At 48.7% G+C, this 17,717-nt stretch overlaps 1 protein-coding gene and 1 pseudogene across 1 annotated transcript; both read right to left on the reverse strand.

Moving 5' to 3' along the window:
* Positions 1-434: 434 nt before the first annotated feature.
* Positions 435-6,743, reverse strand: GBA1 (glucosylceramidase beta 1). Its single transcript, XM_049782254.1, has 11 exons — positions 6,580-6,743; positions 6,218-6,305; positions 5,825-6,016; positions 5,030-5,176; positions 4,664-4,797; positions 4,249-4,421; positions 3,349-3,586; positions 1,970-2,194; positions 1,421-1,584; positions 1,009-1,125; positions 435-925 (listed from the first exon to the last, which is right to left on the reverse strand). Exons 1-11 carry the CDS (start codon positions 6,604-6,606, stop codon positions 742-744), a joined length of 1,689 nt encoding a protein of 562 aa, XP_049638211.1. The 5' UTR covers positions 6,607-6,743; the 3' UTR covers positions 435-741.
* A 4,637-nt stretch (positions 6,744-11,380) lies between these two features.
* On the reverse strand, positions 11,381-12,636 carry LOC126020140 (poly(rC)-binding protein 2-like; annotated as a pseudogene).
* Positions 12,637-17,717: the final 5,081 nt, after the last annotated feature.

Here is a 17,717-nt window from a genome sequence, read left to right on the forward strand (position 1 = left end):
TCAGAAACCACTCCTGGCAGGCTCAGAGGGAACATATGGGATGCAGGAGATTGATCCCGGGTTGGCTGCGTGCAAGGCAAATGCCTACCAGCTGTACTATTGCTCCAGCCCCATTGTTTTTCTTTTTATTTTTTTTAATTTAAAATGTAAATGTATTTATTTTGTTTTATTGGGTCACATCTGGCAGTGCTCAGGGGTTACTCCTGACTGCACTCAGCAGTTGCTCCAGGCAAACTTGGGGGGACCATATGGGTTGCCAGAAATTGGGGTCTCTCTGGGGTCAGTGGCGTGCATGGTAAATGCCTGACCACTGTGCTATAGCTTGAGCCCCTCTTTTTTTCTTTTTTAAATGGTTTGTTTACCACTTCCAGCAGTGCTCTGGGACTACTTCCAGTTTAGAAGTCCCTCCAAGCAGTACTCAAGGAAACCATGTAGTGCTGCAGGATATTAAGCCCAGCCTGGCTTCCAGCATGCAAAATACATGCTGAGCCCACTGAGCGGCCTTTGTGATTCACAATATGGGGCCCACTTCCATCTCTTCCTTTCCTTTCCCTCCCTCCACCCCAATATGGTATTGCCACAAGCTGGGCTCACATTTCCATAGTTAGCTGCCTCAAGGCACAGTTGCCCCGGGAGTTCCAGGGCTTGCGTTGCCCTAGAGGCTCGCTTGCCCATGGCACCTTCCAGAAGGGAGGCTGTTGTAACCAGCCACATTGTCCGAGCTCATCTCCCATTCCCCAGTTATGCACCAGTATGAGCTGACTCTGCACAGTCTGGCGCCTGCTGGGATGCATCTCTCACTGGTTCTTGCTGCCAGTGGTACTTGCTGCGCCACAGATAGGTCTGAATAGAGTAGGCAGGTGAGAGGGTCTCCAGGAAGCCCAGGGTGGGGTCCTCGATGGTGACAGGCACATCTTTAGAGGAGCTGGGGAGGGAGGAGAGACTGAGTGTGCCTGCCTGTGAGCCCCCCCACCCCAGCCCTGCCCCTCACTCCAGCTGCCTGCTTACCGGTTCAGTATCACCACCACTGCAGAGCCATCAGGTCGCAAGAGAGCCACCGTCTCCAACTCAGTCTTGTCACTAGCCTTCAGGCCTATTCTCTGAGAGCCCTCAGGGATGAACTTGCTGGAATAGGGACAGGCTTTGTCAAGGATTCAGTCCTGCTCAACCCCCAGCACAGCCCATGTCAGACCCTCATCCTGCCCCAGAAACCCTGCTGCAGTTATAAGAGGGGTACCCTGCTTCCACCCTTAGCCTGGGTGCAGGCCTGGGCTGTGCGGGACCTCACACCATCAGGCACTGTCACTTCCTGTTTGAGTGGTACAAGAGGGGCAGGTGAGCCTTCCTCAGCCTCCTTGCACAACACTTTCCTGCTCCCTGCCAAGGCTGAGGCAAACAGGACACAGTGGGAGGTTCCCACCTGAAGTGGCCCAAGTGGTAGAACATGGGTTGTTTGTAAAAGGTGTCTTTGGCGATATCCACGATGATAGGGCTGTCCACAAAGTTGCGCACCCAGTTAGGGCCCCCTTCAGGGTTCAGTGCGAGGTTCCAGTCAGTCCAGCCAGCCACATAGTAGATGAGGTTCTAGAGGCAAGTCAGTTACAATGAGGGGCTGGAGAGATAGCATGGAGGTAAGGCATTTTGCCTTTCATGCAGAAGGTCATTGGTTCGAATCCCGGCATCCCATATGGTCCCCTGAGCCTGCCAGGAGTGGTTTCTGAGCACAGAGCCAGGAGTAACCCCTGAGCACTGCCGGGTGTAACCCAAAAAACAAAAAACAGTTACAATGAGGGTCTGACTAATGGGAGCCCCTAGTCTCCTGGTAACTAGTGGGAGGGATTTCAGAACAGGCTTGGTGAGAGCCTGGACAAAAGACCTGAATACCTGAAACAGTGGAATGTGGGGATACAAGATGGGAATGCTGCCCCCTCAGGAGTGAGTGAGCGGGAGAGGTAGCGGCAGGGCTTACCGTGATGATACTGTGGCTGTACTGCATCCCTCGGTCCCAGGAACCCAGCCGCACGCTCTGCTCCCAAAACTTGGAGCCTACACAGGCCTCAGATGCAAAGAGCATGGTGTTGGGGAACAGGCGGTGTGTCTCCCCCAGAGTAGATTTAGCTGGAGCCAGAAAGTCCAGGTACCAATGGACAGCGATGCCATGAACGTACTTTGCTGCCTCAGGATCTTCCAGCACCTGGACAGGGAAGGGCAGTAATCACAGGGAAAGGGAATCTGTAGACCTGGGCCTGAAGAGGATTCTAGAAGCGGAACTAAGGCAGCAGAGAAGAGAGGGGTTGCAACTAGAAGGGATTCAAGTCCTAACTCAAGGACCAGACAATACATAGCAGGTAGGATATTTGCATGGTGACCTGAGATCAATCCCTAGCACCCCATATGGTCACCCAAGCCCACCAGGAATAAGTCCTGAGCACCACTGGGTGTGGGCCCCCCCCAAATAAATTGGGGCCACAGCAATTGTACAGTGGATAGGGCACTTGCATGTGGCTGACCCAGGTTAGATTTGCAGTGCCCATATGGTCCCCTGAACCCTGACAAGAGTGATCCTGAATACAGAGGATCATTACTCCTGAGTTTCTCTAGGTATGGCACAAAAACTAATAATAGGGACTGGAGCAGTGGCACAGCGGTAGGGCATTTGCCTTGCACACTGCTGACCTGCTGTGACACTGCTGATCAAACCGCAGTTCGACCCCCCCAGGCATCCCAGATAGTACCCCAAGCCAGGAGCAATTTCTGAGCGCATAGCGAGGAGTCGCCGGATGTGGCTCAAAAACACACCCCTGGGCCCGGAGAGATAGCACAGTGGCGTTTGCCTTGCAAGCAGCCGATCCAGGACCAAAGGTGGTTGGTTCGAATCCCGGTGTCCCATATGGTCCCCCGTGCCTGCCAGGAGCTATTTCTGAGCAGACAGCCAGGAGTAACCCCTGAGCACTGCCGGGTGTGACCCAAAAACCAAAAAAAAAAACACCCCCCCCCAAAAAAAAAACCTAATAATAAAAATAGTAAAGTGGTAATTAAGGGGCCAGAGAGACAGGCTAGCAGACAATATGTTTAACTTTCATGTGACCCACTAGGTTCCATCCCCAGCACAGTACCCCAATCCCCAACAGGAATGATTCCTGGGCACAGAGACAGGAGTAGGCACTACCAGGCATGGCAAAAAATAAAGTAACTATGGGAAGGGCATGTAGGTATCTGAAGAGTGAACAGGTCTCCACCATTCTAAGCATCCCAAGGACCCTACCTCAGGTGTGTGAGAAGCAAGGCTGGAGGTAAGTGAGTTTGATAACCTGTCTTTTGGATTTGGGAGTCAGTGGGGTGCCTTACCACCTGGGCCCAGCGGGGCAGCAGGAGCCTCTGGTCATCCAGCATGAGCAGACGAACATCACGATGGGTGCTGTTGGCCAGAGCAGGGCCCAGGTCCTTGGCTATGAAGTCACGCTGGGTTTCAGCAGTGAAGCCCAGACATTGGAAGGGGTACCCACTAAAAAGGCCAGCGGTAGGCTCGTTCTCAGCGGTCACTGCCCAGAACTTCAGCCCATACTTGGAATAGGCATCCAGGAACCTGCAGGAGATGAGACAGTGTGAATAGTCATCCCTGGAAAGGGACCCTGGGGACAAGGGGACCTGTGGAGGGGATCTAACTAATAAGCCAAAAGATCAGAGAATACTGAGGAGGCAACAATCTGGGAATCTGGGTTTTCTTTTTTAGTTTGTTTGTTTTGTTTTTGGATGACACCCGGCAGTGCTCAGGGATTACTCCTGGCTCTACACTCAGAAATCACCCCTGGCAGGCTCTGGGGACCTTATGGGATGCCGGGATTCAAACCACTGTCCTGCATGCAAGGCAAATGCCTTACCTCCACGCTATCTCTCCGGCACCCAATCTGGGTTTTCTTAGTGGTTGTATGCACGCGCATGTTTTGGAGCCACTCCAAGCAGTGCTCAGGGCTTACTCCTGACTGCACTTGGATCACTCCTGGTAGGGCTTGGGGACCCTCTGTAGTACTGAGGAACAAACCCAGGTCAACTTCAAGGTAAGAGCCTTCCCCACTGTCCCAGTAAGGAGAGACCGTTCGAGGGGCAAAACCAAGGCTGGAAGCAGAGTTTGGCAGGGCATGAAAAGACCAGCAGGGCTGAGATGGTATTGAGGTTTAGCTCCGCCCCCTCACATTTTAGGCATGCACCAACCCTTAGGGCTCTCTCCCAGTGCCGGGGTTCACGTACTTGACAAAGTATAATGCCCAGCACTTGTAGTATTTGTCCCCTGGCTGGCCCTTGAGGGTTCCCTTCCCGTTCACTGCCCCATTAGTCTTGAGCCAAGTGGGCGATGTCCAAGGACTGGCGAAGAGTGAGACAGGGCGCTTGGACATCTGCAGGACCTGGTGAATCAGGGGGATCTAGAGATGGGGAGAGAGGGAGAGAGAGAGAGAGACACCCATTGATGGAACACAGACAAACTGGCCCAACCAGTGCATCGGGCCTTACATCAGCAACCGCCCTGCCACCCTCAGGACAGGCAGTAAGGGGGATAGGTTTGCTGTTTCCCTGGAGACTGCCATTTGCGGAGTTCAAGCAGAATGTCAATCAGAACTCCTCAACCTTCTGTGTTGCTCAAAACTGCAGGGGCCCTCGGACCCACCTTTAGCTTGACATCTTCTTCTGGGAGGTTAAAATTTTGCAACTCGAAGTCGTCAGGTGTGTCATCATAGGTGTAGACACGGATGGAGAAGTCACAGCTGGCCATGGGCACCCGGAGGATGTTGTATTCAATTCCTGCACACCCAGGCCCAAGATAGGGGTGTCTGAGTTAAGAGGAGAATGTTTAGGCTCAGGCCTAAAACTCACGCTGGGTTTGAATCAGGGCCAAAGGATGCTTGGGCTCTGGACTGTAGCCCACAGACTTCTGTGTACAGGAATCCCCAAGCACTCCTTTGAGAAGGGGATCAGGGGTGAGTGGGTCAGGAGTAAACGAAAGGCCAAGTGTTCCTCTGGTCCCTCTATTCACCTTCCTCAGAGAAATATGATTTCAGGAGCAAATTCTGGGCAGGGCGTGACAGGCCAAGGATGTTGAGGGCAGTAGCATCTGTCATGGCACCTCCAAATCCCTTGATGATCTGGAACTTTTGATCTGGCTGCAGTGTGAGCAGTAGGCCTGCAGATACCACCAGAGAGAAAGGGGGGGTCATTGTCTGGTTGGGTTTTTTTTTTGTTTGTTTGTTTTAGGTTTTGGACCACACCTGGCTGGCTCAGGGGTTACTCCATGGTCTTGTTTTTAGGTTTGGGCTTTTTTTTTTTTTTTTATCTTTGGCTACCCTGAGGGTGCTCAGGAGATACTCCAGGCTCTGCACTCTGCACTCAGGAATTACTCCTAGCAAGCTCAGGGGACTATATGGGATGCTGGTGATAGAACCCAGGCCAATTGGGTGCAAGATCAATGTCCCACCCCCTGTGCTATTGCTCTGGCCCCAAGGGGGGGGGGTGTCATTATTTGGAAGGCAGACACAGAGCTGTGCCTGCTTCAGGCACTTTTTCTTTTTCTTTTCTTTTCTTTTTTTTTTTTTTTTTGTTTGTTTGTTTGCTTTTGAGTCACACCCGGCAGCGCTCAAGGGTTCCTCCTGGCTCAACACTCAGAAATTGCTCCTGGAAGGCTCCGGGGACCATATGGGATGCCAGGATTCAAACCACCGTCCTTCTGCATGCAAGGCAAAAGCCTTACCTCCATGCTATCTCTCCAGCCCCATTCAGGCACAATTTAACTCAGGAGGATGCTAGCCCCTCTCTGGAGTGTGGGCAGGTATACCTGTCCCCTTGCGGGTGGCATGGAAGCTTCCCATGCTCTGCTCCATGCGGCGTCCACTGCGTGTGCTCTCGTAGCGGCTGAAGGTGCCCATATCGGGCAGAGTCAGGGGGTCGAGAGAGTCACAGTATGTTGCATTGCAGACACAGACTACTGAGCTATAGCCAAAGCTTTTAGGGATGCAGGGGCGGGCACCTGGGCAGAGGAAGGCATCGGGTAAGGGTGGAAGGTCATTACAGGTTAGTGGGAAGGAGAGACTGACCAAGTTTCAGAAACCCTCCGCTGTGCCCCAGTGCTGGCACTAGTCTTGGCCACCTACACAGGCTTACTGAGGCACCCACCAAAAGACATTACAAGCATGCCACCCAAGGACCACCCTCTGTCACTGTCACTCACCTGTCACCCCTGCCACCATCTGGAGGAGAAGGAGCCCCAAAAGGCTGGCTGTCATGATATTGGCTCTGCTCAGAGACCTAGACCATGCCTGAAAGCAGGAAGAAAAAGAAGAAGCAGCAGGTAGGACCCACAGGCAAGGACCCCAGCCCTCTGCCAAAGCCCTGCCCACCATCCAAGTGGCATTTCCACTCCACTTTCAACCCACTTCCCTCAAGAACTCCCCTCCAACCCTTTGGATTGCCTTCCTGGAGTCATGAACTGTGTTCCAGGACAGCCTGCTATTCACTGCATTCCAGAGCCTGCCCTGCCAAGAGGCCACAAACAGGCTGGCAAGCCCAATTGAGAAACTTGGCCCCCCTCACCTTTCCAAAAGGATCTGAAAGCTCCATTTCTTCTTCAAGGTCACCCCGATGAGCAGCACCCCGATGTGGAGGGAACACAGTTCTTCAGATGCTACAGGTTCCCTAAATAAAAACAGAGATGCAGGTATAGTGGCAACCCACACTCTGCTTTAGCCCTGCGGGTTCTTTCCGGCAAATTGGAAGGGGAGGGTCATGTGATCACGCTGGGACCATCACATGACCAGGAAATGAAGCAATTTCGACCATACTTGTAAAGGGCGACTGGCTTCCTACACGCTGTTGGCTATTAGCTGTCAGTCCACCTTAGGAAATTCAGGAAGGTATGAATGGATGACAACTTTAAGAAAAATCTCGATCAAAACCTGAATAAAGGCTCCTGAATCCCAAAGAACAGGAATCATCTCATGTTCTTTTGTTTGGAATTCAGACTTTTTGGTTTGGGGCCATAACATAGTGTTTTGGTGGACCACACCGACCTGAGGATCAAACCAGTGTCTCCGGCTACAAAACACACACTCGATCCTTCAGGGCTATATCCAGTCCTGGGACATTACTTTTTCTTTTTCTTTTCTTTTTGTTTGTTTGTTTGTTTTTTGGTCTGACCCAGCAGTGCTCAGGGCTTACTCCTGCTCAGGGATCACTCCTGATGACTTTCAGCTGTACGTATGTAGTACCAGGAATCTAACTCGAGTAGGCCGCTTGCAAGGCAAACAAACACCTTATCTGCTTGGTTATTATTTTCTTAGGAAAAAAAAGTAATAAAAATAATAAAGCTGGGGCCGGGCGGTGGCGCTAAAGGCAAGGTAAGCCCTTGCCTGCTCTAGCCTTGGACGGACCACGGTTCGATCCCCCGGTGTCCCATATGGTCCCCCAAGCCAGGAGCAACTTCTGAGCACATAGCCAGGAGTAACCCCTGAGCGTTACCGGGTGTGGCCCAAAAACCAAAAAAAATAAAAAAAAAATAAAAAAAAAATAAAGCTGATATACGAATGAAACAGGTTTATTGTGCAAAACACTGAAACCGCAGTGATGATCAAGACAGAGTTTTGTGAGGCCAAGATAGTACAGCAGGTAAGGCACTTGCTTTGCACACAGCCAACTCGGGTTTGATTCCCAGTATTCCGCATTTGATCTCCTGACACCTCTAGGAATGATTTCAAGTGCAGAATTATGAGCAGTTCCGGAGCATTGCTAGTGTGCCCCCCCCCAAAAAAAAGACAGTTTTGGGGGCCAGAAAAATAGTATAGCAGATAAGGTGTGTGCCCTGTCAACCAGAGTTTGCACCCCCAGCAACCAGAAGTGGATTGAGAGGAGGCTGTCCATGAATTTGCCTCGGTTGGCCCATCACACAGGATTTAAAGGGAGTGACACACATGTATTAACTGAGTGACTCCTGCTCCAGGGCTGATTTCCTCATATCACTACACCTCTGGGGCGTGGCTAGCATGGGACAGGGCCCAGCCTGGACTGGCAGGTAGGAGGCTTGTAGGAGCCACTTTTTTGTGTCAGTGTTTGTTTTATTCCTTTTTTAATTGTTGTTCTTTTATTTGGGGGGGGGGTCACACTCATCTGTACTCAGAGGTTACTCCTGGCTCTGTGCTTAGGAATCATTCCTGACAGTGCTATTGACAAGGGACCATATGGACTGATGGGGACAGAACCCTGGTTGGTTATGTGCCTGGCAGGGGCCCAACCTGTTGTAGTATTTTATTGGCCCTGTCTGAGTTATCTTTTGTTTTGTTTTGCTTTGGGGCCACACCTAGGAGTATTTATGTTTTACTCCTGGCTCTGTACTCAGGAATGACTCCTGTTGGTACTAGGGGGACTATATGGGATGCCAGGGATTGAACCCAGGTCAGCCACGTCCAATCAAACACCCTACCTGCTATAGTACGATCATTCTGGCCTAGTCTGTGTTTTCTTTTTCTATTTTTTAGGTGGGGGCAGGGACATTTGGGCTTATACCCGGTGGTACTCAAGGCACTCAGGAATTTCTCGTGGCAGTTCTCAGGGGATCATAGGATTCTGGGAATCAAACCCAGGTCAGGCAAATGCGAGGCAAATGCCTTCTCCACCATTCCTGACTTTGTTTTTATTACCAACTTCAATCACACCTTATCTAGCTTAGAGACCTTCCAGACACACTCCAGCAAAGTCAATCATTTCTTCTCCTGGGTGCCTGGACACTTCAGCATGGTCAGTCTCAGTGAGTTGGCTGCATTTCGATCCTAGCTCAAGTACAGATGAGCTGTTTGACTACCAATAAATTATGGAGTCACCTAAAGCCTCTGTTTCTCTTCTATAAAGGGAGAGCAATGACTTCAACCTCAGAGGACTGCTGTGAGGCTCCAGGACCACACAGTAGGGTGTTCAAGGCTTGGCACAAAATAGTTTAATAGCTTAGCTCTATGTTTATGGAGGAAATTTGCTGTTCCTTGAAGATAAGACTTACGTACTCATGGTATTTCAACAACTTGGCACAAAGTAAGTAGGTGCCAAACTGGTGAATTGAATTGGATCATCATCATATAAGAATCATAATCAAATCATTATTATATCCATAACTGCCCTATCCAGACTTCCTGTTTTTCCAGGAAATATTGAGCAGGGCTAATTTTCTGGAGGAGGTCAAGAGATACCACCACCTTACTTCCTTCTACTTCATTCATTCCGTACATATTTATGAAGCACATACTGTCTTTAGTTGACCTGCTCTGTTGTGCTTAGTTTCACCTTCCCAGGGCTGGAGAAATAGCACAGCAGTAGGGCATTTGCCTTGCATGTGGCCAACTCAGAACAGACCCAGGTTTGACCCCTGGCATCTCATATGGTCCCCAGAGCCTTCCAGGAGCGATTTCTGAGCACAAAGCCAGGAGAAACCCCTGAGCACTGCCAGGTGTGGCTCAAAAACCAAGAAATGTAAAATAAATAAATACACCGACAAAATGTTTTCTTCCTTTTTTTTTTTTTTTTTTGGGTTTTTGGTTTTTGGGCCACACCCAGCATTGCTCAGGGGTTACTCCTGGCTGTCTGCTCAGAAACAGCTCCTGGCAGGCATGGGGGACCATATGGGACACCGGGATTCGAACCAACCACCTTTGGTCCTGGATCGGCTGCTTGCGAGGCAAACGCCGCTGTGCTATCTCTCCGGGCCCTCAACAAAATGTTTTCTTAAGCTTAATTTAATAAAGAGGGAAGGTAGACAAAACAGGGGCTTGATGAAACACCCCTAGGCCTGGAGAGGGAGAGATAGGGACAGAGTTTGCCCTGAGTTTGGGACCAGGACAAGGTCAGATTGAGGGCCAGGTATAAGGAACAGGTAAACAAGGTAAAAAGATAAAAATAGGGCCCGGAGAGATAGCACAGCGGTGTTTGCCTTGCAAGCAGCCGATCCAGGACCAAAGGTGTTTGGTTCGAATCCCGGTGTCCCATATGGTCCCCCGTGCCTGCCAGGAGCTATTTCTGAGCAGACAGCCAGGAGTAACCCCTGAGCACTGCCGGGTGTGGCTCAAAAACCAAAAAAAAAAAAAAAAAAAGATAAAAATAAAAAAAGATTTAAAAAAAGATAATAGCTGAGTCCATGGGGGCCGGAGCGATAGCTCAGCGGTCGGGCATTTGCCTTGCACGTGGTGGACCCAGGACAGACCTGGTTCGATCCCCAGCATCCCATATGGTCCCCCGAGCCAGGAGCAATTTCTGAGTACATAGCCAGGAGTAACCCCTGAAAAAAAGAAATATATAGCTGAGTCCTTATAGAAATCAGCAAGCTGCAGTCAGGAGTAGAAATTGTTTGCCAGTCCTAGCTTCATCTACTGCCACTCACCACTCCCACTTCACAACTCCCACCTTCTGCTCCCACTCCAAGCCTCCATCCGGGCAGGGAGGGTCAGGGTGGGAGTGGGGTTATACTCTCAGCTAAACTGAGGGTCTAGCCAATGACAGTTGTTTAAGGTCTTTCCTAAAGGGACAGACCCCTTTCATTGTGGAGCTGCTGCTGTGGTAATATAGTAATGTAGAACAAGAACTTAATGCTTTTTGTTTGTGTGTTTTCATTTTTGGGCCACACCTGGCTGTGCTCAGGGCTTAGTCCTGGCTACACTCTACACCAGGGTGTAAGCCTGATGGGGCTCAGGGATCAAATGGATCAGCTGTGTGCAAGGCAAATACCCTGGCCACTGTACCATTTCTCTTTGGCCCCTCATATCTTCTTTTGTCTTCAGTTTTGGAAAAAGTTTTCATTTGGGAACCATTTCATTGTTCAGATCTCTCTCATATGACTAGCTCTAAATGCTCTTTTTGTTTTTAGTTAAAAAATAAAAAATGGGGGGGGCCGGGCGGTGGCGCTGGAGGTAAGGTAAGCCTTACCTGCGCTAGCCTAGGAGACGGACCGAGGTTCGATCCCCCGGCGTCCCATATGGTCCCCCAAGCCAGGAGCGACTTCTGAGCGCATAGCCAGGAGTAACCCCTGAGCGTCACCGGGTGTGGCCCAAAAACCAAAAAAAAAAAAAAAATAAAAAAAAAATAAAAATAAAAATAAAAATAAAAATAAAAAATGGGGTCAAAGTGATAGTACAACAGGTAGAGTGCGTGATTTGCATGCAGCCAACCCTGGCTTGATTCCTGGCAGTTTTAGATGGACCCCCAAAACACCCCAGGAATTATTCCTGTGCTCTGAGCCAGGAGTAACTACTGAGCACTGCCTGGTGTAGTAAAAAAATAAAATCATGCATCGATGATAAAGTATGTAGAAACTGAAAAATTACAAACTATTTAAAACCTGGAATTGCTGACTGTTTAGAAACTACACAGATGAGTTATGGGTGGTGGTGAATAGCAGAAGGGATTCTGGATGAATCTGCATTGTTCTAGCTGTTCCCAATGCTACTGATCTCAAAGAAAGCCTAACATTGATTAGATACTGAGCCAGGCTATTGCTGGCAGCAGATAGAATGATGAAAATCTGCCAATCAGTCACTCCTAAATCTGGATTCACAATTTTGATTTGCGCCCCAGGCATTTTACGGATCTTATTGATTTGGGTGTCTTGCCACCCGAGAGGCAGCCAATCAAATAATTTGGAATAATGTGTTTATGAGAAATAGTCTGAGCAGATGCATTTAAACCAGTGAATCTGGTATCGCTGTGAGTCATGGGAAAATGAGACTCTCATTGCCAGCTGGTGCAATTTGGTTAAATCTGGCATACTGTCCTCGAATGGGATAGGACCTCTATACCATTATACTGATACTCCATACCAGTCTGGTGGTCCCTCCAGGTTAGGGTTGAAACACATGATGTGGTGGTGTGGGGTAAACTTGTACTGTCATTGCCTCTATGCTATACCTTTCCTGATCACCTGAAAAAATGACTGAAGAACCGGATAGTTTGGACTGATACAGGATGGTCACACCCTTCAGATGACTTCAACATGACTATGCAGATCTGTTTCACACATTCAATGATGGATTACAGCATACCAGCAATAGTGATAGTCTGCTCAGTTGAATTGGGAAACATATTCCCTGCCTGGCTCTGAACCCCTGTACGTTCTCATATTTCCTTGATCTTGCAACCAACCCTTCCAAAGAGAGAACCACACTGGCTAGCAGGGATCACCAGTTTTATGGGGTCCGGGGTTCCACTGGCAGTTGTGTCATTGGTCATAAACCTGCTAATGAGGTGGCCTTGCCCACGAAGCCTAGGATGGACCATGGTTCGATCTCCTGGTGTCCCATATGGTCCTCCAAGCTAGGAACGATTTCTGAGCACATAGCCAGGAGGAAACCCTGAGCATCACCAGTGTGGCCCAAAAACCAATAAATAAATAAATAAATATGCTAATGTTCTTTTCCAGTTTATTAATAATCATAGCAAAGGCTTTGAAGAAGGCATACTGGGTCCAGCCAAAGAGATAATTGATACATGCTTCCACTCTCTGTGCATCTTATTCAGAGTTTCTCCTTTCTTTTCAATGATACTGCCAACTTCCTTTCCATGCTTAAGTAGTCAGATGCTGAGTATGATATTTAATCCAAATTCAATCACAGTCATTTACATGTCAAGCAGTGTTCTGGGGAGCTGGACATTGAGTAGTCAAGTCTTTGGTCACTTTGGTTCTCAGTTAATGGCAGTTAGGGCACTTGCCTTGCATGCAGCCAGCCTGATTCAATCCCTAGCATCCCAAATGCTATCTGCCAACACCACCAGGAGTGACTTTTTTTTTTTTTTTTTGGTTTTTCGGGCCATGCCCGTTTGATACCCAGGGGTTACTCCTGGCTAAGCGCTCAGAAATTGCCCCTGGCTTGGGGGGACCATATGGGATGCCAGGGGATCGAACCGAGGTCACAATCTTTCTTTGGCTAGCGCTTACAAGGTGCTTACCTCTAGCGCCACCTCGCCGGCCCCAGGAGTGACTTTTTTTGTTTTTGTTTTACTTTGAGCCATACCAGGCAGTGCTCAGGGTTTACTCATAGCTCTGCACTAACACACAATCACACTCACGCACTCACACACGCATCTTACATATTCATTACCTACATCTCACACATGCAATCATACCCATAACACTCTCACACACATACCTGAAGCCTCAGTGGACCTAACTGACTTCTAAAGCTGTGAGATGATATTTCTGGATTAATATCCCCCAAATTTGATTTTGTTTTGTTTTGTTTTGGTTTTTGGGCCACACCCGTCGGTGCTCAGGGGTTACTCCTGGCTGTCTGCTCAGAAATAGCTCCTGGCAGGCACGGGGGACCATATGGGACACCGGGATTCGAACCAACCACCTTTGGTCCTAGATTGGCTGCTTGCAAGGCAAACACCGCTGTGCTATCTCTCTGGGCCCAATCCCCCAAATTTGAAAAAAAAAAAAAAAACCATGAAGATAAATGAACACGTATTCAAATGATGACAGTAAGGAAGTAAAAAGTGCCGGAGCAATAGCACAGCAGGTAGGTTGTTTGCTTTGCATACAGCCCACCAGGGTTTGATCTCCAGCATCTCATATGGACCCTTAGCCTGCCAGGAGTAATTTCTGAGAACAGAGCCAGGAGTAACCCCTAAGTACAGCCAGGCATAGTCTCAAAACAAAACAAAACAAAAACCTATTGGAGCCAAGGAATAACACAGCTGGAGGGCATTTGCCTTGCACGCCTGGGTTTGATTCCAGCATTCCATATGGTCCTCCAAGCACTGCCAGTAATAACATGTGAGTACAGAATCAGGAGTAACCCCTGAGCGCTGCCAGGTATGGCCCTCAAAACAAAAACAAACAAAAAAGTAAAAAAGCGGGCCCGGAGAGATAGCATAGCGGCGTTTGCCTTGCAAGCAGCCGATCCAGGACCAAAGGTGGTTGGTTCGAATCCCGGTGTCCCATATGGTCCCCCGTGCCTGCCAGGAGCTATTTCTGAGCAGACAGCCAGGAGTCACCCCTGAGCAACACCGGGTGTGGCCCAAAAACAAACAAACAAAAAAAAGTAAAAAGAAAATCTATAGAATGGGTAAGGATATTTGTAAAAAAAAAATCTTTGATAAGATCTAGTATTAAAAATAGGCATAAAGGAGGCTAGAGTGAAAATACGTAGGTAGGGGCCAAAGCAGTGGCACAAATGGTAGGGCATTTGCCTTGCACATGCTAACCTAAAATGGACTGTGGTTCAATCCCCCAGCATCCCATATGGTCCCCTAACCCAGGAGCAATTTCTGAGCACATAGCCAGGAGTAACCCCTGAGCATCACCAGGTCTGGTCCCAAAACAAAACAAAACAAAAAAGAGCATCAGGTGCATCTCAAAAAAAATTAAGATGGGGGTCGGGTAGGTGGCGCTGGAGGTAAGGTGTCTGCCTTGCAAGCGCTAGCCAAGGAAGGACCGCGGTTCGATCCCCCGGCGTCCCATATGGTCCCCCCAAGCCAGGGGCGATTTCTGAGCACATAGCCAGGAGTAACCCCTGAGCATCTAACGGGTGTGGCCTGAAAAACCAAAAAAAAAAAAAAAAAATTAAGATGAGGGGCCAGAGCCATAGCACAGCAGTAGGGTGTTTGCCTTGCACGTGGCCAACTGAAAAGGACCTCAGTTCGATTCCTGGAAACCCATATGGTCTCCCGAGCTTGCCAGGGGTGATTTCTGGGCACAAAGCCAGGAGTAAACCCAGAGCACCATCAGGTGTGATCCAAAAACAAACAAAAAAAATTAATATGAATAATATGGGGTCCGAGAGATAGTACAGTCGTTAAGGCATTTGACTTGCAAGTGACTGACCCAGATTCAATCCCTGGCACCTGTGAGGCCGGAGCAATAGCAGGGGCCAGAGCAATAGCATAGTGTTAGGGCATCTGCCTTGTAGAACCCAGACAGACCCAGGTTCATTCCTGGCATCCCATATGGTCTCCAGAGCCTGACAGGAGCAATTTCTGAGCACAGAACCAGGAGTAACCCCTGAACATACCTCAGGTGTGGCTCAGAAACAAAAAACAAAAGCAAACAAAACAATCAATCACAGGCACTCCATTAAGTACATGGAGCCTTCCAGGAGTAATTCCTAAGGGAAAAGCCCAGGAGTAACCTGAGCACTGCTGGATGTGGCCCCAAACCAAATAAACAAAAATAATAATATGGTCAAAGGAAAACCAGAGAGATTTAACAGAAAATAAAAAAGGTTGCATGAGGCTGACCCAGGTACTATCCCCTGCTCCACATTGTTCCCTGAGCACCAGCAGAAGCCACTTTAAAGCAACCCTAAAGTCAGCAATACCCCACTCAGCACTCCTGGGTGTGAACCAACTCTTGCCACCAAAAAGAAAGACAAAAAACTTACTGACTCCCAAAGGGGCAAAGGATGGTTCAGAGAGATGACTCAGAGGTGTAGAATAAGTACATGATCAGCAAACCAAAAACCTGAATCCAATCCCCAGCTGTTCCTGTGTGAGCCCCCAGGAACAGCTGGGAGTGGCCCAAAACGAAAGCACATTTTTTAAAAAGGGCAGAGGAATTTTATAGCTGTCTCTCCAGAGATGATGTCCAAACAACCATCTCACTGCCAAGGAGGAGAGGGAGGCAGCTGTCAGCCACCGGAAGCAGGTTCTCACCACACACACCAGTTGGCTATTTTTTTTTATCTCAGACTTCTAGCCTCCATAACTGTGAGAAATAAATTCTGGTAACTTAAAAAACAAACAAACAAACAAACAAAACCAGGATGGGGCCAGAGCAATAGCACAGCAGTAGGGCGTTTGCCTTGCACGCAGATGATGAGGAACAGACCCGGGTTTAATCCCCGGCATCCCATATAGTCCCCCAAACCTGCTAGAAGTAATTTCTGAGCATAGAGCCAGAAGTAACCCCTGAGCACCACTAGTCTGGCCCCAAAACAAAACAAACAAACAAACAAAAACAAAAAACAGGATGGTGTGGTAAATGTGCCTATGAAAGGCTCAAAGAACTTGGTACATACTTTGCATACAGAAGGAATGGGTTTGAACCCTGCAATGCATGGTCTCCAGAGCATCACCATAAGTGACCTCCAAGCAAGACTGGAAGTAGCCCCAGTACCTCCAGTGTGACCCAAAAACAAAAAATAAAATCAAGTGTTGTTAAAAAATGTGAAGTGGGGACAGAGAAGGCAGGAAACTTCTTGCCTTGCATGAGACCAACGAGGATCCCCAGTCCTGCCAGCAATGATCTCTAAGGGCAGAGCCTGAGCACTGCTTAATGTGGCCCCAAACCAAAATCAAATAAAACATACTAAGTGAGGGGCCGGAGCAATAGCACAGTTGTAGGGCATTTGCCTTGCATGCAGCCAATCTAAGATGGACAGTGATTCGAATCCTGGCATCCCATATGGTCACCAGAGCCTGCCAGGATCAATTCCTGAGTGCAAAGTCAGGTGTAACCCCTGAACATCACCAGGTGTGGCCCCAAAACCAAAATAAACAAACAAAAAAAACATACTAAATGAAAGAACTCAGACTCAAGAGAGCACTTTTTTTTTCTTTTTTCTTTTCCTCCTTTTTGTTTTTGGGCCACACTCGGTGGTACTCAGGACTTACTCCTGGCTCTGCTCATAGGTGTCATTCCTGGCAGTGCTTGGGGGTCTATATGGGACGCCAAAGATTGAACCTTCGTCAGTCACATGTCACATACCCTACCCTCTTCGCTATCATACCAGTCTCAAAAGAGCACATAGTGTATGAAATTCTAGACTAGGTGAGTCTAATCCAGAACGTGAATTAGATCCTAAATGATAGTACAGCAGGGAGAGTGTTTGCTTTGCAAGCTGCTGACTTGGGTTTAAACCTTAGCCCATATGGTCCTCAAGCACCATCAAGAGTAATTCCTGAATGCAGAGCCAGGGGTAACCCCTGAGCATCATTGAGTGAGGCCACAAAACAAACAAACAAAATGAATTAGTAGTTGGCTGGGGCTTGGAGGAGAAGGCAGCCTTAGTGCACAATTGAGTAAACTTAGTCCCTCTGAATGTTGACTGTTAGGAGCAAACGCTCTCCTCCATCCGTCACTCCTAACACCTAGCACCAAGCCAAGCCAGGAGTAGCTCCTGACCACCCCTAGATATGGCTCCCAAACAAACAAAAAAAATTGATATGTAAACTAAGAGACTTTTATATTATGTAAGTATAGATTAAACATCTAGTAAACTGAGGGTCAGAGAGATAGCATGAGGTAGTGCGTTTGCCTTGCATGCAGAAGGTCATTGGTTTGAATCCCAGCATCCCATACGGTCCCCCGAGCCTGCCAGGAGCGATTTCTGAGCGTGGAGCCAGGAGTAACCCCTGAGTACTGCTGGGTATAACCCAACCCGCCCCCCCAAAATCTAGTAAGCTAGTTAAATTTGTTTGTGTGTTGGGAGTGACAGGATCAGGATGGAACACAGTATCTCACAATTAAAGGCACTGAGCCACATTTCTGGCCAAGGTATTTCTTTTTTGGCTTTGAGGCCACACCCAGAGGTGCTCAGGGATTATTCCTGGCTCTGTGCTCAGAAATTGCTCCTGGAAGGCTTGAGGGACCATATGGGGTGCCAAGGATTGAACCCGGGTTTGTCCTGGGTTAGCTATGTTCAAAGCAAACGCCCTACCATGTGCTATCATTCCTGCCCCAAGCCAAGGTAGTTTAAAAAGAA

The sequence above is a fragment of the Suncus etruscus genome, chromosome 10 (genome assembly GCF_024139225.1).
Source record: "Suncus etruscus isolate mSunEtr1 chromosome 10, mSunEtr1.pri.cur, whole genome shotgun sequence".
NCBI classification, from domain to species: Eukaryota; Metazoa; Chordata; class Mammalia; order Eulipotyphla; family Soricidae; genus Suncus; species Suncus etruscus.